This window comes from Pelmatolapia mariae, linkage group LG9 (assembly GCF_036321145.2).
Source record: "Pelmatolapia mariae isolate MD_Pm_ZW linkage group LG9, Pm_UMD_F_2, whole genome shotgun sequence".
Classification (NCBI taxonomy): Eukaryota; Metazoa; Chordata; class Actinopteri; order Cichliformes; family Cichlidae; genus Pelmatolapia; species Pelmatolapia mariae.
This window is the reverse complement of record NC_086235.1, coordinates 31627496-31648902: the sequence shown is the minus strand read 5'-3', so window position 1 is coordinate 31648902 and position 21407 is coordinate 31627496. Positions and strand designations below refer to the sequence as shown.

General features: G+C 42.1%; 1 protein-coding gene across 10 annotated transcripts in view; it reads right to left on the bottom strand.

Moving 5' to 3' along the window:
• The window catches only part of svila (supervillin a), a 60102-nt gene that overhangs the window by 22671 nt on the left and 16024 nt on the right, over nt 1-21407 (bottom strand). For 2 of the 10 annotated variants that reach the window (XM_063484173.1, XM_063484174.1), the window contains exons 7-19: nt 19479-20348; nt 18795-18962; nt 18147-18181; nt 16089-16153; nt 15370-15506; nt 11858-12164; nt 9858-10347; nt 8617-8782; nt 6713-6842; nt 4169-4222; nt 2544-2615; nt 1947-2003; nt 428-593 (exon numbers count right to left, since the gene is read on the bottom strand). In XM_063484173.1, the coding sequence (XP_063340243.1) occupies nt 428-593; nt 1947-2003; nt 2544-2615; nt 4169-4222; nt 6713-6842; nt 8617-8782; nt 9858-10347; nt 11858-12164; nt 15370-15506; nt 16089-16153; nt 18147-18181; nt 18795-18962; nt 19479-20348 (2717 nt within the window). The remainder of the gene's footprint in view (nt 1-427; nt 594-1946; nt 2004-2543; nt 2616-4168; nt 4223-6712; nt 6843-8616; nt 8783-9857; nt 10348-11857; nt 12165-15369; nt 15507-16088; nt 16154-18146; nt 18182-18794; nt 18963-19478; nt 20349-21407) is intronic. The other 8 variants (XM_063484177.1, XM_063484176.1, XM_063484180.1 and 5 more) reach the window with 8 other exon arrangements.

Here is a 21407-nt window from a genome sequence, read left to right as displayed (position 1 = left end):
AAACACAAATTCATTTGTTTTCATAGTCTCACAGGCAGATGCAGTACTATCAGTTTGTAGGTTCACACAGAAAGCAACAGGTGTGGGTGTCTTTGCATGTGTTGTATGTTACAGAGCTCTGGAATAATAAGCAGGAATAGTTAATGAAACTGTCCATCGTTTGCCACGTCAGGGTAAGTGCACAGCTAATGCGGAAAACTCCAACCATTAAATCATTTTCTGCTTCAGCGAAGGCCTTGGAGCAGCTACTCTGGCCTGATGGAGGGAAAACGAGAGTCATTCTCCCAAAGCTGCTAGCTGTGGAGCAAGCTTTTTTTAAGCATTCAGGACACAGATCTGAGGCTGACGTTAACTCTTTATTGCTCTGCAGCAGTGCATAACGAGCACAGGTATGCCAGTGGAAAGCGAGTGTGTTTTGCCCTCTGACCTTTCTTCACCATTCGTGCAGCTACAGTGAACTGGGTCGAGTCATTGGCAGCTCCGTGGCCTTTGGACTTCCAGGCTTCCTCTCGGGTCACGATCAGCTGCTTCCTCTCCTCAATGGACATGTGAGCCTCGATCCTCTGAGACTCCATCTCTGCCTCTGCTAACCTCTGAGAAAAGAGGGAGGACAAGTCAGTGTCAAGTGTAAGAGAACACTTCTCAGGTGCCTTACTGCATTCATTTGTAATGTGCGATGCATTCCAGGGAGCATTTTGTGAATGGGTAACCCATCACATCCCTGCATTTATTTAAATGTCCTTCATAAAAGTGCTTGCTATACAAACTCAAAGCCCACAGGACAAATATGGCCCTTTACAAATTGTCATGTGGCCACAAAATCTTTTTAGACTATTTATAAATTTTACCCTGCTTAGCTGAAGCTGCACAACGATCATTAAGCACCACATTTGGTGTCACACGCCAAATTAAACAGCGTTTCCTGTACTTTCATGGAAGTAAACAGACTGTTGATAACAAGGTCAGAAAGTCTCCAGAGGCGTGGGAGACCAAATGCTTCTTGGCATCGACCCACGGATCCATTTGCTGAGATATAAACTCAGTTTATCAAAGAACGGCCTCTAATTCTATTCTGCACGCCAGCAGAGGTTTGGAGTCGTAGAGGCGCTGCAGAAAGCTACTGAACTGTAACGCAAAATACGTGTTGGATCCAAATGGCAATGAAGAAGGACGAAAACTGCAGAGAAGCTGCAGTTTATTCACAGCTTTCAGGCATTTATGCACAGAAACTTGATGCCAGAAGATTCGGCTGTACAGTGCAGCTAACTAGCTCTGTTAAAGCTGTAATGTAAAGACGATGATTTTATAAACACCTCCAGTCTCCTAGTAGCTGTAATATTCAGGCTTTTTATTAACGCTGTGGTCAGCAGGGCTGTGAGGTGAGGAAGCGAGGTTGTTGGGCTAAATGGCACGGCCATTAAGATAACTTTTTATGGACTTCTTAATGCCTGGATGTGGGTTTTATCTGGACAAAAATCAACATTTTGGGGAAATGCCAGATGTGATTCTCATTTTCGAGTGTGGCCTTTGAGTTTGACACCCCTGTTCAAACTGCACTCATCACTAAAATCTACCCATCAAAATGGACACAGTACTGCATCTTTTGCAGAGTCCCTGTGTTTAAATGTTTCTCACATTCATAAACAACAAAGTGCCCAAATACACAAAGAATACACACAGAGAAAATGAGAAAATCTTTGCCTCACACAGCGCTAAAGTCATTCACCTCTATTTGAACAATATTAAGAAATGACACATGACTGTGTGGGTGTTTAAAGTAACTCGTGACAGTAAAATGGAAGAAGTCTATTGAATATAGCAGACTGCAACTCATGGTGCCGATCGTGACTGGAGCTTTGATTGCTGTGTTTGTGTGGAGGCTGCCAGCGGTGAGTGGGAGGGGGAGGAATTGCCCAGAAAGCCGTGTATAGCTTCGAAAGGGTCACCTTTCGTCTCCAGGGGTGTTTTTCATCCACCTGCACAGGTCTGCGAGATCTGATGGCCTTCACAACCAGAGGGATGGATGAGGAAGGTAAGAAAAGATGAGGATTATGGATGAAAAGACGGAAGAAAAGATCCAAGCTCTGCACAAGCACGAGAAGCTGCAGGGGCTGCCATGCTGGCCCTGTGCTGATAACGATGTGTGACTTATATCAATATCAGTGTGCTAGTGCCTGAATGGTTTTGCCTCCCATACACCACAGTGGATTTTAAATCAAAAAAGTGCAGACTTCAGCTCTAATTCACTAATTACCAGGTCATTAATTAACCATTAAGGACATTTTTATACAGTGTCAGTTTTTCAGAAACTCAAAAGTAAATGGTGGTGTACAGAGGCAAAAATTAAAAAAATTCCACCACTGTCCAAATATTTATGAACCTGAGAATAGAAGGAACACATTAATAGTGCATATTAACCACAGTGATGTGGCTAAGGAGCAAAGTTGTAGAGTAGGGTTTGTAATGTGTGAGTTTAGTGAAGCAGGTGTGTGAGCAAGTACAACAAGCAATGCAAGGCAGCAAGACCTGTTGACACGTCCTACCTGGCTGGCTGATTCAGTTGCATTGTAAGGAGGCTCAGGAGGAGTAGAGAAAGTAGCAGCAAACACTGGCTCCTATGGAAGCCACAGAAATAGGAAATGTACACATACACATGAAGGGGATGATCAGGAGTATAGCAGCTGCAGGGGTGTCGCTGGGATTTTAGAAACACTGGCATCATGCGAAACAAGGCTTTAATGTATCAGTTTTCTAGTTACATGTAGTGTGAGACTCTTTGCAAAAACAACTGTACAATGAACTCTGCAGCTCTGGAGATTTTTCAACGGGTTTCAGGAAATAACAAGTTGTGTCACAGATGAGGCATTGGGATGATCTCAGTTTGGGGTTAGAGGCTCCAAACTTACAACAGAAAGTTTTCATTCCAGAGTGTGGTGACCAACAAGGGAGGGGCTGATGAGGAGCTTGACTTGCATTAGTAAGTAAAGGTCAGGGTATTCTAGCCTGTGTCATATTCAGGGGAGTGTAACAATAAAAACAAAAAAGATAATCTAATTTAAAGTGCAGTTCAGTTACTTTGCAGAAACCTTGTTTTGCTGTAACATTACAACAAAATGCAACAGCAGTTATTTTGACTCAAACCTGTCAGGTATGTCATCTACCACTACCATTCATTCAGTCTGGTTCAAGTGTTGCGGGTGAGCATTGTATATAAGACAAAATGATCTCATTTGGTTGAATGGTTCTCATTAATTACCAAAACGCTGTTGCCTCAGTAGTGTTTCCACAAGACGTACAGCTGCCTGCTCTACTCTGTATGCGCATGTGCACAATCATGCTCGCTTAGCTGGTTAACTTCACAGTGAGGGTTTAAAAAAGATTCACAATATGGTTCTCATGGACATTTTGTTTACTTTTTCCACTGATGTACCATAAGCTGAATTTAAAGAATTATGTCATGTTTGTGTTTTTAGAATTTAAACATTTCCCCGTTAGTGGTTATTGATGGTTTTCCTCACTTTCAATCATTTATATTCTTTCTTGTTACTTGTATCCACCAATGTAACAAACACATTGTGCAAACAATACACATTAATAATAAATTAATAAAAAATCCCTGCAGCCACATTAATATTACCAAGGACATGCCCAGCCACAGCCCTGAACCACTGGAACAGAGATGAAACTGGAAGCAGATTGAAGCACGCCAAACTGACTCTTGAGATTTTAGACCAACTTTCAGACAAATCTTACGCCACAAGAAAGATTTGTCATAAATGTGAGTCGATTAGAGAAGCAGAGGTTGCGTGCCAAAGTCAATATGATAAATGGGAAATTTTAAACTCAATTAAATTAGATTCATAGTGTAAGACAGAACAGGAAATTCTAACACAATTATAAATCTGAAACCTGATGAGCAGTGGTGGGATGAGGAACACAGCATAATTACAACAATCAGAATGATTATTAATACAATTTGTCTTTAAGACACACCCACACGGAGTTCCACCACCAGTACCACCACAAACAGACACACACAAATGTAGCTCTGTGTGTTCCACCAAGGCTAAGAGTTTTCAACAGGAAACAAAGTTAAAGATGGAAAAATGAAAACTAAATGCATTTGACAAATACGTGCACACACGTTTGGTTTCTGCACGGGCCTTACCCAAAGCTGGTCGGACACAGCAAACTCGTCAATCATCATCATCGCTTCATCATCCTACAGACGAGCAGCCAAAGAAAAAGGGACAGTTCCCAGCATTCATTTCACACACAGGCCAAAGCACATTACTCCCGCTCCCTGCGAGTCTTTACAGATTCTATACTCCAGGTATGACATTTATCACATGGGCGAATGGTTAATTTCTAGATAAATATCAAGTTTGTAGTATGTAAAGTAAAAAGAAAAAGTCCATCAAAAAGCAAAGTTGTCCAAACAGCCTTTATTCTGTTCTACTTGCTGTTTTTCTGTGACTCGGTTCTGTATCTGCTTTATCTGTAGTTTTGCACTTCTTCGATTCAAAACAGGAAACCTGATGAATCATATCTACTCGCTCGGATGAATTGGAGGATGGAAACAAGATGAAAAACATCAACTGCCCTTCCCCTTGACCTGGACCCAGCCATCACTTCAAATTGATTAGGTCTTGAAAGATTTCCCTGATTTGATTAAGACGACATATCTTTAAAAAAAACAAAACAAACAAACAAAAAAAAAAATAGAAAAAGCTCCTCAATCAGTGTCTGATTGCACACGATGAATCAAAGCTACGTAGGTAAAGTACTTCCTGACCTTAAATAAACTAACCCAAAATGAAAATATGTATGTGTAAAGCTGTCGAGCTGAGCAAACCTTGATAAGCTGCTGGAAACAAAAACAGCTGTGCCACGGCAGCTGAATATGTCTAAACAGAGAGGTTTGTGTCCTGTGCCTGACCTAACCCTTCCTTCAAAAATAGAAACGCAGTCAACATGCAGAGGAAAGAAATCAGGTTTATTTTTTTATTTAAAAAAAGAAAAAGTAAAGGACATGCAAACAGAGACAAACAGAAGAGTGAAAGTTTACATGTAACATGCAGTTAGACAGAAACAAAGGCCTAGCATGACTAAACACAGAGGCTACATTTTACAGTTCAGTTAGTACAACACTCACATGTAGCTGACAGTTTGAATACTTTTCAACTCTCAGAGAAAAGTTAAAAACTCTACAAAGTGCTCTCAGCTTTTCTCTGGAGGGGAAAACCATCTCAGTATGTGAGTCATTCAGGCAACAAATAGGATTCAAATCCAACTTAATTAAGCTTCTTTAATCTTCATAACAAGTATAAAACATACATGAGACAAAACTTCAAAATTTGGAAGTCAAAGGCTGCAAATACTGATGTTCAACCATGTGTTCCAAGTTTTTATGAGTGACTGGCTACTGTTTCCAAGATGTTCAAGTTTTTTTTACATTCTACATTTACCCTTCAAATGAGATTTAATCATGACTGATTAATTTTCATGTTTGTTCTATTAATATTTTATCTTCATACTGCAAAATAAAACTCTTAAACAGCAGGATTATTCTATGTCAGCTCCCCCCAAAACTTATTTAGAGACTTGAGAGGATGTTATGACTTACAAAAATATCCATTTCAAGTACCAGGTATACTATCACAAGTACAGTTATGTATAGTTTATTACATAGCTAAATGTAGTAATTATTAATACATTAATTTAGCCCCGCACGAATGAATCAGAATTAAGTGAATAGCTTAGGATGAGTGGCCCTATGAATATTATAGCCTGCGTGCTTTCACTTTTGCTACTCCAGAAATGATTCATCACAACGCAAAACTGCATTTGTGATTGTCAGCCTTGGGATTATATTACTATTATATAAATAGGGTTTCACTATCTATTAGAAATCTGATAAGCTAAAATGTTGGGATAATGTAAAAGTTACCCAAGTATTTGAACTGCGTGCATTTAATTTCACTGCATTTATGCATTTTCGGCCTAAAATCAAATTGGATTTTAAAGGTTTGACGTATGAAAAAAAAATTAGTATCCTAAAAAGAAAGGAAAGAAAAGAAAAAAATGTTCATGATTGAATAGTGGCAGCCGCAGGCTTCCATATTTAGGAAATAAAAACAGCATGCCCCATGAAGTATTGTGTGACTGATCCAGACACCACAGTATGTATTCTACTGCCAGGATGGAAGACATGCAGATTATCTCTTGATACAGTCCAAGAACAAAAACATGCAACAGCTGCTTGAGACAGAACAGAGAAAAGAAAAAGATCAAAAGACACAGACACGGACAAAAACACGACCTCTCTGTTTAGAGATATTGAAAATTGTTACCATGTTCCTTGTAGCTCTGTTCTACAGAAGTGATTGTTTAAAGGGTATCAGTCTTTGATCAGATTTTTCTTTCTGTACACGTCAGCAATAGAAGATCGAGAACACCTACTGAGCAGCATGATCTCAGAGGCTGACACAGGAAATACTTGCTTTCATAATGCGACACAGTCGATCAAATCAAATTAACCAACTCACTGCATCACTTCTGCATTCAGGTCTCGTGGACATAAAGTAGCAGAGTCAGTCATGAATGCATGCTGCTATGACTACGTGCAAAAACATGAGCGATACAAGGGACAACCTCAGGCTTCTCTGTTGAAGTGCTAATTCAGCAGTGAGTGCTCACGTCAGGTGGTTACCTTCTTGAAGCTCTGCTCCACCTCCCAGAGTTGAGCGTTCTGCTCTGCTGCAGCAATCTTCACCACATCCTGCTTCTTATTGATCCTGTTCCTCCAGTCCTCCTCGCCACTCTTCTTTAACAAGGCGACTCTGAGTGGGGAAGGGGAGAGGATCATGGGCTGTAGCATACAAATAATGTTTTTCAGTTGAGTTTTTTGTAGTTAGAGGACACGTTTCAAAACAAAAAACCGCAACAAATCCTTATTTTGGCTAGGCTTTCAAATTTAATCCAGAGCATTTATGGAAAACTTGAGCAATTTGTTTAATAGGTGAGTTTTATGAAGATGATTTTGAGACACTTTGTCAAATGTGACATGACAAACTGTATGTTAAGGATGGCACAAAAACAACTACACGCTGTGGTTTTAATGAAGAGCCACTGAGTTTGCAGCTGCAGGCAGCCTCTTTATTTCCACATGTGCCGAAGAAACACAAAACCTTACTTCCCCAGAGCTTTTAGCCCAACCTGTCACAACAGTAAAGCCAACAAAAAGCAGCCATGCTCCTGTACATTTATGAATGAGAAGACAGCAGACATTAAACAGAGGCAGCGAGCATGTCGTTTAGGAGCTGCAGAAGTAAACAGTGTACAGACAGAGCAATGACAGCTCTGATCCAATTACACATAAACATTGATTAGAGAAGCCAGTCAGTGTAACAGGAGCTGGGAAAGCAACTCAAACCTCAACCCTGAATTTTTCATCTTTTTAATAAGGAAAACTGGGATTAGGTTTAAAGTACTCGACAAGTCTAAAAACCTAAACGTGAGCAAGAACAGATGTTCAATTATTGAACTCTCATCTGTGAGCTGGGGCAGACAGGACCAATATAGGCAAGAGGTCAGGGTCCTGGCTGTGCCCCACCTGCCCTCCATCACAAGCACCCCTCTGTGACCCAGCGAGGAAATGTCCTGTTCTGCCCCCAGGGCTACACAGCAAATGCAAAAACAGGATGAAAGCGGCACTCAGTCCAACTTGCAAGCTGTATCTGGGATACAGACCCTTGCTCCAGAGAAATGCTTTGAACGTGGGAACGACACAAATTAGTCAAGACATGGTCAAAGAGTCAGATTTACGAGACGCACAATAACTGGTACAGACTCCACAGGCTTTAACACCAGTTTACATGCAACTTTATTATATCAACAGTCAGTTTAGAGCATGATTAGTGTCCTATGTCTGCCAGTCAACTAGCACGAACAGCTCAATTATCCCAGTATGACATAACAGGACTTATGTAAGGATTTGCTCAGGAATCCAATACTCAGCTTTAGTTTTGTTATATAACAACAATGAAATGTAATGAAACTCATTCAATAGAAAAAAAAAATCTATAATTTCTTTATCATAGCCAGCATTTTGCTTCTGTTAATACTCCAGACTTCATCCCAGGAAGCTCAACAGTAAAGACTAAGAAAAAAAACCCTCTAATACCCTAAAAACTCCTCCCTCTTTGCCCTCATGATGTAATTTTCAGTCATCACATTTTATCCATTCTTAATTTAAAAGTAAAAGAGCTGATCACAAATGTGCTACGACTGATGACCATTCATGAATAATGAAACCATTGGTCCTAAGTCATTTAGCATTTTTATGCACCGAAGCCCGTTTTCAGTGACCACGGCATTTTGTCTCGAAATAAATGTCTTTTCTTTAAAAAACAAAGACATTTAAACTTATTTTTATTGTTAATGAATAAAAAAAAATAACATGTAGCTAGCAGATCAAACCGTGATTTCTTTTGCTTTGCTCTTGTAGGATTAATTTACCGAGAAACAGGTAAATGGTATTCTGCAATACGTGAATATGGTCAGACATGCAGTAAATATATATTAAATCCTATCCTAGCACACTTCAATGCTCACCTCTCTTTGATGGACATGTGTCGGGCCATCATCCTGTCACTCAGTTCGTCTCCCTGCTCAGGTTGAACCGGGCCAGCAGGGTGTGCGTTGCTGTCTGTGTGCGGGTCTGTTGCTTCGGGGAAGCCAGACGCTGCTCTGGATGTTACCACAGTGGATTCCAGCGGGTCTGTGAGTGTGAGCACACAGAAATAGTGAGAGGAGAGGGGGAGAGAAAATAAATAAATAAATAAAAATCAGTAACTCAGCAGCAACTCCATAAACATTAACTGTGACCGCTTGTATGATCTTTTGAGGAAAATACATTAACTAAGAATCGCTGTGTAGGGTGTAAACCCTTTAACATAACAGTCATCAGAGGTGTCACAGTGCAGACTCAGCATCTCAAAGCAGCATCGCAGCAATCATCTTTCATGCTCACCGAAATAATCCCATCCACCTCGTGAGAAGCAGCAAAGACACTTTTCACAGCTTTAAACATCTCTGTAATCAAATAACCCACACTGGAGACTCAGGTCAACGCACTATTCCTTCCCCCTGCCCCGAAACAAGTTCCACAGTTCCAGTTTGACTGATTTCTATTTTCTGACAAGCCACGTGCTGACACAGAGACAGTGAATGGCCCGGTGTTACTGCAGTGCTCAGATACAAAGGAAGCCTGAAAACCACAGTCTGAACTCAACATTTTCACTCAGACACACAGGAAGTGGGGTTGGATTAGAACTTGTTGACGGAAACTGATACCAACTGTTAGCAGAGTTTGCTCTTTAAATATTTAAAACCTATTTTAGTCTTCTGATTAGCTTCACTTTTTTCATTTATTTTATTTCTGTTAAACTCCAGTGTTCTACCCAGAAACACTAACTCTGCATGCTAACCAAAATAAGCTTCCCATTTAACACCAAATTAAGTTGCAGGTGCACCTTACTAACCAAGATAACAACCTATTGCTAGCTTTAACCTACAAGTCCAAAGCACTACCCTCTGATCCAAATATTTCCAGTTACTAAAAAAAGGAAATATGCATCTATCCATTCATCCATCCTCTTCTCCTCTTCAGGGTCTATAACACATATCGCTGTTGAATGCTAATATAGACAAGTTACAGTTATCATTCTCCCCAAATCTTAATGTAAACTTGGCAAGTTTATAAACTTCAGTAAAGACAGAACAAACAGCAGAGTAGTTCAGGCAATAAAAAGCAGACTGATACTTTTGAGCTCCTCCTCCTGCTGTTTTCTTACCTCCGCTGGTGGCCCTGCTCTTCTGGCTTTGCTCCTGGCTGTCCTGGAGCCTGTGGCGCTCTGAGCTCCACAGCACTTCCTCTTCTATCGCTCTGTCCGGCCGCTGCTGCAGCTGCTCCTCCTCTGCTTCTTCCTCCTCTTCTCTCCTTTCTCTTCCACTCTGGGGCTGGGGCAGTGCGGTCTGCCTGACTGCTCTCTCAGGAGACGGCAACTTCCTCTTCCCCCCTCCAAGATCAATCTGGTCTTCCCCTTGGGGCAAAATGTGATGCCTATGGTGATCTGAGGATCCCTGGGACCCCCCGACTGGGCCGTCTGGTTGGCGAGGGGGCAGAGACCTGTCAGAGCTGGGATAGGTGGGCTCCACGCAGGCTGCCGTGGATATGTGGATGTCTCCGGCGTGGTCACTGGACACCGTCCTGCCTGCTCTGAGTGCAGAGGAAGACGAGGAAGATAGGTGGTGTCCAAACCGAGAGCCTGTGCCGTTTTGAAGCTGTGTAATGCAGACAGACAAAGAAGTGGGTCAGTTTGCTACAGAGGCTGAGAAACGGCTCGGGCAAAGTGCACACACAAACAATCGAGAGAATAACGCTGACTAATCACAGTCTGCCTGACTCAGTGCACTTCCTGGGCATCACACAGCAGCCTCTCTTAATGGTCAGCCCACATCACAAAGCCATGCCAGCAGCCGCCGACGCACAACGCATGACAAACACTTTCAGTTTATAACAACTAGGTTCATAATCCATAGAGGAGAACTAACCTGGCACTTCTGCTGAGGAACAAATGACAAGCAACAGAAAGCAGCCATGTCAAGGAAACTTGCAACATGTATCCATCCATTAACTCGCTTTTGCTTCAAATTTCTCTCTCATACTTCCCCCACAATCAAACTTTCAACCCCTGTGGCTGTAGATGGGAGTTGAACTGCTTTTGGTTTCCCTCTTCTTTGTCACAGAGACATATTTTAAAGCCCGCAGACTCGCTGATATGTGTGCTTCATCCATCCACGCCTCTTTATTGAACTGGGGATGATGACTCGGAGCTTTATCACAAGCTGGGCCATGCAACGTACATTCAGAATGAAATCACACCAATGTGGAGATGAGCCAAAAAAGAAAAAAGCCACACAGAGCGTGTTGTTCACAGAAATGGACGGTCATTTCTGAGAAGAGTGCTCCCGCTGTGTCAGCCTCCACTGATGCAGGCAAGTGGTGGTCGGTGACTGTTCAGAGGAAGCTTACTTGTAGGTCTTCTACCAGACTGTCACACAGCTCCTGCTCATCCCTGAGGTCTACGTCTGAGAGCTCCTGGAGCAGAAACACCAGCATGCTGCAGTTCTTGTTTCATGGATTTTCTACTTTAGTAGCAGGAGTTTAATTATAACCCCTGCAAACCCACTGACTAACAGATAACATGTCATCATTGCAACTTCTCAATTTTTCCACCTTTAAATGTTTTTTTCCCTTTTCCATATATCATCACTTCAGTGCTCTCACATTTCTTCAATTTTCAATGAACACTAGAATAATTCTGTCATATGATTCCATCCATGCCCACTTGAAACTCTGTTAACATTCATTACCCTTAAACAGCAATCTGCTCCCAGAGCTGGACAGCAGCTGTTTAGTTACATCATTTATATTCATTAACAGAATTTTCACTTTTCCTCTTGTTTTTAAAATGTGTTCTCTAAAAATATTAATTCACGTACTCTGTGCATAAGACACTGGATTGACCGAGTAAGTCATGACACATTATTACTACATTTATACTCCATCTTTGTATTGTGTTCCCCCCTGTAAATACCTCTATTGCTCCTGCTGAGGATTTTTTGCTCTTTCCTCATTTGATTTCCCTGCAAACTCTTTCTTTACATGTGTATTATGTGATTTACCAAGCACTAACATTGAGAGTGAATGTGTACAGTAAGAAACTAAAGTTAAGAGGTCTTCTCCCAGTGAACCGAAGCACTGGAGAAACAGACCTTGCTGCTTCCCCACCTGTTCCATATCTCCCAGTGTGATGGGCTGTGTCTGGTAGCGAGCGTTGGCCCTCCGCTGCCGCGTGTCCCCTCTTGTGTGGGTGACCCTGGTTGGGGGCTGAGCCAGCCGGTTGAACAGCGCCATCTTTTCAGCCAGGCTGAGGGTGCAGAGGTCAGGCTCCTCCTGAGTCTCGCTCTGCTTTGTATCTTTTTCTTTTAGTGATGACGTCTGCGTCGGGCCCCGGATCTCCTTGGTATCCTGCGCCCGCTGGGCCTCCCTCACTTGCTCATGGGCAACAGCACTTTGCTGTGAGGATGCCTGCAGGCTGAGGAGGGGAGAAGACATCCAAGAGACAAAGAGGGAGAAGAAAACGGAGACTTCTGTAAGCTTGTGGGGAGTTCATGCAAGCCAGCGAGTGGCATGTCACAGAGAGGATTGCAGGTCTGTGTGCATTTTCTGACAGCCAATAAAAGTTGCCAACACAGAGCTAAAAAGGTTTGCTACACATGCAGGGTGAGTCATGCTCACCAAGCAGTGAGTTAAAATCCCAGAGGTCCTATCTTAGCAATTAATTCATGTAGTTTCCCCCGATCACACATGAGGGCACCAAACCTTAAAACTGTGCATTAGAACTTTACCAGCAACTCAATCCTATAGGTTTAAAACACAGTGAACGAAGAAAAATTGCATAGCAGCCAAGACTCAAACGTGTTAGTCAAACACCGCACTTCGATGTGAGCATACATATCTGTGCACACACGTCTGCTGTGTACCTGTATGGTGGGACAGTGCTGTAAACTAGGGTGGGGCTAGGGACGCGTGCTACGGCAGCGTGAGCGGACACCATTTGTGGCACGTGAGATGGGGCGCTGCAGTGGTCAAGGACAGGGACACAGTCATACACACACAGAGGACAGAGAAGACAGGAAGGTGCAAACATGAAGACTAGGATGGTGGTTAAAGTTTCATGTAGATGTGAGGACAGTGAAAAAGTCAGAGGCACAGCTTTCTTTAAGAAACAATTTCATGCAGAAAGAAAAGTTTAAATCTACAAAAACTGGTAACACCCTGGAATAAAAAGTCTTAGTTGCTGATATGGTCTTACTTATTCTTCATACATTTACACTAAAGTGCGACCCAAATATAATGAAGGCGAGTGGAATTTCACAGCAGTGCTTACAGTATGGAAAAATTCTTTACTTCATTTTCACAGCAAGGTCTCTCTGCAGATGGATGCCTACACACAAGTGCACAGTTGAGTTTGTTCCGCTTTGATAATCTAGGAGAACTTCCCTTTAGAGCACTTTTCGAATAGAACAGATGTGCATGTATTTACTTTAATGCACTTAAAGATTTTACACCTCTGATTTATTGACCTGATATGTGCTGTCAGGAACACACAGATCTGTAGATGGAGTCTTAGTGGTCATTCCCCGGCCACAGCTTGTGACAAAAAGGGGAGGAGGGTTGAGGTTTTGCTATTATAGCCCCGGAACTATGCAATTCTCATCATACTGAGCGATTAAAATTTTTGCTCCTTTTAGATAGTCTCCAGAAACATTTCTTTGTGAAAGGTTTTGAAAATGTTTCACATGTGGGTTTTTATTCTCATTACTTTAATTTTTATTACTATAATGGTACTCATTTTCAAGTAAAAAGTCATAAGGTTCTTAGTAAAAGGACCAGACGTACTTTTTTCTTGTGTCACATTTGAACTCACCATGGGCTCATTTTCAAGCTTACATTTATTTAGTCATTCTTCCTAATAGAACTACAGTCAGGTCCATAAATATTGGGACATCGACACAACTCTAACATTTTTGGCTCTATACACCACCACAATGGATTCCAAATGAAACGAACAAGACATGCTTTAACTGCAGACTGTCAGCTTTTATTTGAGGGTATTTACATCCAAATCAGGTGAACAGTATAGGAATTATGACAGTTTGTATATGTGCCTCCCACTTCTTAAGGGACCAAAAGTAATGGGACAATTGGCTTCTCAGCTGTTCCATGGCCAGGTGTGTGTTATTCCCTCATTACCCCAATTACAATGAACAAATAAAAGGTCCAGAGTTCATTTCAAGTGTGCTGTTTGCTTTTTGAACCTGTTGCTGTCAACTGCCAGGATGAGATCCAAAGAGCTGTCACTACCAGTGAAGCAAGCCATCATTAGGCTGAAAAAAACAAAACAAACCCATCAGAGAGATTGCAAAAACATCAGGCGTGGCCAAAACAACTGTTTAGAACATTCCCAAAAAGAAGGAACGCACTGGTGAGCTCAGCAACACCAAAAGACTAGGAAGACCACGGGACACAACTGTGGTGGATGACCAAAGAATCCTTTCCCTGGTGAAGAAAACCCTTCACAACAGTTGGCCAGATCAAGAACACTCTCTAGGAGGCAGGTGTATGTGCGTCAGAGTCAACAATCAAGAGAAGACTCCACCAGTGTGAATACAGAGGGTTCACCACAAGATGTAAACCTTTGGTGAGCCCCAAAAACAGGCAGGCCAGATTAGAGTTTGCCAAACGACATCTGAAAAAGCCGTCGCAGTTCTGGAACAACATCCTATGGACAGATGAGACCAACATCAACTTGTACCAGAGTGATGGGAAGAGAAGAGTATGGAGAAGGAAAGGAACTGCTCATGATCCTAAGCATACCACCTCATCAGTGAAGCATTGTGGTGGAAGTGTCATGGCGTGGGCATGTATGGCTGCCAGTGGAACTGGTTCTCTTGTATTTATTGATGATGTGACTGCTGACAAAAGCAGCACAATGAATTCTGAAGTGTTTCGGGCAATATTATCTGCTCATATTCAGACAAATGCTTCAAAACTCATTGGACGGCGCTTCACAGTGCAGGTGGACAACGACCCAAAGCATACTGCAAAAGCAACCAAAGAGTTTTTGAAGGGAAAGAAGTGGACTGTTTTGCAATGGCCAAGTCAATCACCTGACCTGAATCCGATTGAGCATGTATTTCACTTGCTGAAGACAAAACTGAAGGGAAAATGCCCCAAGAACAAGCAGGAACTGAAGAGTGTTGCAGTAGAGGCCTGGCAGAGCATCACCAGGGATGAAACCCGGCGTCTGGTGATGTCTATGTGTTCCAGACTTCAGGCTGTGATTGACTGTAAAGGATTTGCAACCAAGTATTAAAAAATGAATGTTTGATTTATGGTTCTTATTCTGTCCCATTACTTTTGGTCCCTCAAGAAGTGGGAGGCACATTTGCAAACTGTTGTAATTCCTACACCGTTCACCTGATTTGGATGTAAATACCCTCAAATAAAAGCTGACAGTCTGCAGTTAAAGCATGTCTTGTTCGTTTCATTTGGAATCCATTGTGGTGGTGTATAGAGCCAAAAATGTTAGAATTGTGTCGATGTCCCAATATTTATGGACCTGACTGTATATAATTATACAATTTCTCTTTGCCTATCAAGAAAATAAGTTACCCTATTATTGTTAGAGGTGTCTTTCACATTACATAGCATCAAACAAGGTGACAGAGCCTTACGTGGCTGCGATGACTACTTCCTCAGTTGTGACTGGCTGAGTTCTGGATCGATCTTGTGTCCGTCTTAGTCTCCTGTCCACAGCGGCATTCCTGGACCGCAGTTTAGGAGCTCCGCCATCGACGCTCTTCTCCAGTTCCTGGATGGAGATAATTAGGGTAAACATTGGTCATCTTTAGAAATGAACAGCTGATTAAACAAACTGTACAGACCTCCTCTGGTCCTTAGCAGATCTTGCAACTAAATAAATAAATAAAAATTTTAAAAGCAAAATGAAGAAGCAAAACTACCTGCACCTTACTGCTTCCATATGAAATAAGAGCTACATCTGAGACTCTACAGGCTGAGAAATGAACAGGCTTAGGATTGAAGCAACACTGTGAAGAGGACAGAGACACAATTCTTCCACAAAAATGTGAGAGCCTGACGCAATCATACAGAAAAGGCTTCCTTCAACTTCTTCCTGCTAAAAGTGATTCTAGAACCTGCTGGATTATGGCACAAATCATTTCAGGAATAATGCTGGCTCAGTTGTGACTCACATCTGCAATCAAAATTTCTAAATCCTCAAAGTAAGAGGAGGACAGGAAATTGAAATCAGAATACTTTATTAATCCCAGAGTCCGCAATCGTACCCATAACTGGAATGAAGTTTTTCCTCAGCTTGGAAGCTCGTACTCAGACAATATAAGATGGCCAACAGGCTGAAGTCAAAACTCACCCTGAAGAGAGAGCGCTTAGCTGCGACGCTCAGCTTGGCCCGTTCATCTAGCTTCTCTTCATCAGCTGCAACAAAGGAAAAAAAAGTTAGAGTTAGAAACCAACTCTAACTACATAAATTCTGCTTCACAGTTCTCTGTATCATCTATACTTTGTTTTACGTTTTTTTTTTTAATCTTAATATTTTATTGTTTTATGCTACCATAGACACTCTGTAAAACACTACTTAAAATTTCTGCCAAAGACACTAAAACACCAAATTATATTGCCAGAAAGAGCAAATAAGTTTTGTGATGTGATTATTTACATATATTTCTATTCATACACTAATGATTCTATTAAGTGTACACTTTGAGTACACAAAATAAAAACAAGGGTTTCAACAAATGTCCTTAAAACCATGGGGTACAACTTTACAGAAACAACAGAGACACTTAATTTCTCCATGAACACCAACACATTCCAGGCTTCTTGCATATGTAACCCTCATTTCCTCCTCAGTCAACAATATCCTCCTCTTCCATAGCTGTCACTCAGTCCTTTGCCACCACTTCACCCCAATAACAGCTCTGCATGGCTACGAATCTGTGAGTTTTATTGACTGTACACGGTCTCTTGTTGCGAACTCAGTGCTAGTTCGACCCTGTACAGTATGTACAACGCCTTAGCATTATACTTATAATATCGCATTAAACTGCCATCATGTAAGGACATTTCAAAGGCAGACAATTTGAACAAACTCGTTAAGCTAGTATTAGCTTAATTAGCTAGCTTGCGCTAGTTTAAAATGTACCAACAGTGGTTATTTCAACTGACTGTAGTCACTAGTCGCTGATTAAAGATCCTACTTTAGTCTACATATTTACTAAATTATAGGTCAATAAAAAAAAAAGAATGTTATGCAGTAACACTGACATTATTATAATATGCAAAAAACTGAAGTCACTTTAAAAGAAACTGAACACTTTAGCACTCTAGCTAGCTTTGGATAAAAATGGTAACAGAAGAGCATCTTAAGATGATAAAGGTACATTTATGCTCTATAAACCTTTCCCAATAATCTAATTATTTAACACACAGAAGTATGACAACTATTGTGTGATACCAATCAATCGTTATTAACACCATCTGGCTTAATGGCAGGGAAAAAACAAACAAACCACTAAACCTGTCACTGGAGTCACTCAGGAGACTATAAAAAGATGGACAGGTGTGAGGCTTTATTCTCTGCAAGACACATGCCATGACATCATCAAACAGCTATCCCTTTGACGCTGTAGTGCTGAGCTCTGGCCTACATAATACTCGCCAAAGCATCCCGACCAAGTCATGTTTATAAGAAGCAGATGAGCTGGCTCTGCCCTAAGCGGGGCCACAGTGATGTTATGCTACTGTGAGCACCATTAATGACTCTGTAAACTCCACTTCAAAATATCATGCTTTCCCATAAAATAAAGACGACCTAAAAAAAACACAGATTTAAGTCACCAGGCCTCCATACTTGTGTCTATTACTGAAGCCACTGAAAACTCATTCTGTTCACTTATAGATGAGTGCAGCTGTAAATAATCAGTAATGCTGTTTTCATAGTTAGTCACTGACCACTGAACTGCAGATACTATTAGATGAAACTATGCAGTTATGATACAGAGCAGATATAAATGGAAAGGCAGTTGAACTAAAGTATGAATGTAACTGCATTCTTTTTCCACCCTCATGATCTCAGCAGCCATCCAAAGAATTATAAAAGAAACTGTGCTGTATCAGTCTGTGGCATGACAATGTGTAGCGTTTAAGTTGGCTCTCATGTAAAATTAACCAAGAAAACCCTGAAACTGAAACAATGTCCATGTGATTCAGCATTTCCACATGGACGTCTACAGAAATATTAGATGTGGTTATTTTAGTTCATGAGCTTTACTTTTGTTGTATGATATCTATACCAGAGTAGAAAATAAGATGCAATGAGCCTTGCATTCTATCTACTTATTATTATACCTACTTACTGTTACTGTATTCTGAAAATCTAAATCTGAGGTTAGTGAGAAAAACTACTTACCTTCAGTAGAAGCAAAGTCTGAACTCACACAAGACCTTCAAAAGCACAAAAAGAAAAAGGTGATCAGTTCGAAGCATATGTATAACAATAAAAAAGGTGAGTAAATCAGACGGTGGCGAGTGGTTAGAGACAGGAAGGCTAGCGGCGTGCTGAGAAAAGCAGTAGTTTGTGGTATGCTGGAAATGTGACAGCTCGCGTTAGAATTGAAAAATGGAGAGAAAGCAGACCGAGCTAGAGAATTAGACAGCATTACAGAAGTCTGCTCTGATCCATGGTCTCGGGACTTGATTACTGACAAAGGCCAATTCATGCGTCCTCACTGTGGTCACATGTGATGACCACTGCCAATCAGAGGGACCTTTGGCCTTTAAGCTTCCTTGTTTGCTAATGTCGTTAGAATGAAAATCAAGGAGAGGGAGGGTGTTTAGGTCTGTATATGTGAGCATTATTCTCACTGGCCTGTTTCACTGTGGTGATATTGATATGAGTATGGTACCTGGGTAGAGACTAATATATATTTGATTACAGGTCACCCGAACATGACTAAAATCAACATTTCGTTGCATTCCAAATTAAACAAAGTTGTGATTTCTTTTAACATGCATGCGTTTCACACTCAGCCGTGCATTCTTGAATCCAGAGCAGTACCTATCAGTCTCATGGCGCTCAGCAGAAGTGATGGGCTGTGTCCTAAACCTCTCAGAGGTCTTTCTACTCTCCCCAGGATAGATATACTGCCGGGGCCTGCGCCCCCTGTCCCTTTCCCCTCTCCATGGGGCCTCGTAGCCCGTCAGTGCCCTGCACTCCTCCATTTCACTGGAGGGGCCATTCAGGGAGAGGGATCAACAGACAGAAAACCCAAAGGAAAGAGAGAATACAGAGTTGTCAGGGAGAAATAGAGAGGGACATGGTGCAAAATAAAACTGTTTAAAAGCAGAGGTGCTGAACATTCAACCACACCTCTGGTTTTTAAAATCGAGCCTATGAGCAAGCCCATGCAGATTTTTTAATAGTTTAAACACACACACACACACACACACACACACACACACACACACACACACACACACACGAGCCCCAGGCAGTATCCAAACAACTCACAGTGCCATTAAAGTAGAGACAAACACTGTACTGCAGGAAGATTAGTGTTAGGAAATTAATGCATGTATGCCATGTCTACAGATTAAATGAACCACTGTGCTTGGGATGTTAGCATCACACCAGATGTAGCTGCTTGTTAGTCGTTGAGTAGCCAGATGATGTTAGGTAATAAGCGTCAGAGTGACAGCAGCCAGCCAGCGAGTACAGGCCATGCAGCATTTTACCACCTACAGCTCATTCCTGCGGCTAGTTGGAGGAGTGGTGGTGCTCTCCATGTAGGAATGTCTGAGCTGTGCAACAGACACCCTGGTGTCCTGGTGACTCTCTCCATTACTCAAACTTTCTCCTTCTCTGACCTCCTGGGGTTCCTTGGTTTGGTGTTGCAAGGTCCTCTGATTGGGTCCTCGCTGATTTCCAGCATCAGACACGGATCGGCTCAGAGCTGTGGTGGAGCTGGAACTTCCTGGCCCTGTGTGAGATGTTCTGGGCTCAATGTGGGTCGCAGCCGGTCTTTTGTGGGCACGATCAGCGTTTTCCCGCTCTCTGGGTCGGCGCTCTGCCGCCTGCAGACAGGTGGTATACTCTGCTTCCTCCCATCTAGGTCTGCCTCCAAGTCCCCCTCTAACAGGTTCCTCTGCCTCAGCCTCTCTTTGCATCCTGTACACGACCAGCTCCTCCTCACCTCGCCCTCTCCATGGCTCTTCAGTGCTCCTCTCTCTGCGCCGGATCTGTGAAGGCAAGACTGCTTTTCTGCTCCTCAGAAGGCCCTCTGCCTTGACCGCCTCAGCCTCACCAGCTTCTTCCTCTTCCACCTGCTGTTGCTGCTGTCCAGTTCTGGATGTAGGACCAGAAGTCATGGACAAATAACTGGGGTAATTGCCAACTTCTTGCCCTCCCTGTGGACCGGCCCGGCTGTGCTGAACTTGTGGATGATGGTGGGAGTAGGCCTGCTGTGGGCCTAGTGGGTCTGCGTGGTAGCGTGTAGAAGCCGGGGGCTGGTGCTGAAATTGTCTGCGGTACACTAGGCCTTCTGTAACATTTCCGAACTCTGGGCTCTTCTGGCGGCCCTCCTCCCTGACAAGCCTCTCCCTAACTCTGATTCTTCAGGGAGACAAAGGACTGGTTAACATTTGGAAAACATCAATAGGCAAAGCATAGCTCTCATAGAAGCTCAGAAAGATGACTTTGATTGTGATCCTTTGTGTGTCAGCCTTTGAGCACTAAAGGAGGAGCTCAGCCTCTTGTTTGACATTAGGGCTGGACACTGACAAAGCATGCAGGGTCAAGATTTTATATTTGGATGTAAGATCAGTATAAATACTGTCTCAGATGTTTAGTCTTCCTGAACCAAATATTTCATAAAACCATAAACATACCATACAAGCCGGATTAAAACTAACATACATCTTTGCCTGATATGAACTGGTTTAGAATTATTTCCAGGCTCTCTCTCACACTGGCAATAATGGTTAAATTCTTACTAAGATCTGATTCTTGAAGAAAGTATTCAAAAACAAAACAAAACAAAAAAAACAAAACACCCACAACTCACAAATCCAGTCACCAACAGCATAATTGTTAAAAAGGCAATACTGTACTAGCATTTGTCATTGTTGATATAATATGATCCATCACACAGCTGTTACCAAATGGGGTTTAAGCTAAACACAGCAAAAGGTGAGTGAGAAATGAAGTTATGGTTGGAAGCCAAGGGGACTGGAGCTGGTGACAATGAGGATGAGGATGACTGTTCAGCAGACGTCCAAAGCTCAAAAGCAGAGATTATTAAACATTCGCCTGCCGGTCAACTCAGGACCCTAAATGAGTAAATGCAGCATCATCACAGAAATGTATAATAATAATAATAATAATATTTAAAAAACTGGAGCCCTGTAATGAGCTGCTGTTTAAAAAGCACAGCTCATAAGGGTTGGTGCATTTTGGTTAAGTCCAGATGAATGGGAACATGGTAGATGATAACTGGGGGTGAGAAACAACCAGCCTTGGTCTACCTTGAAGGCCAGTTGATGAGGGAGTGGGTGTCGCCTTCAGCATCAGTCTGGAGGAACCAATCAGTACTAAGTTTCGTCTTTGCACTGCACCAAGAGAAACCCAATGGGAAACGTGATTGACTGGGCAGTTGGGTCTGAATTCAGTGTT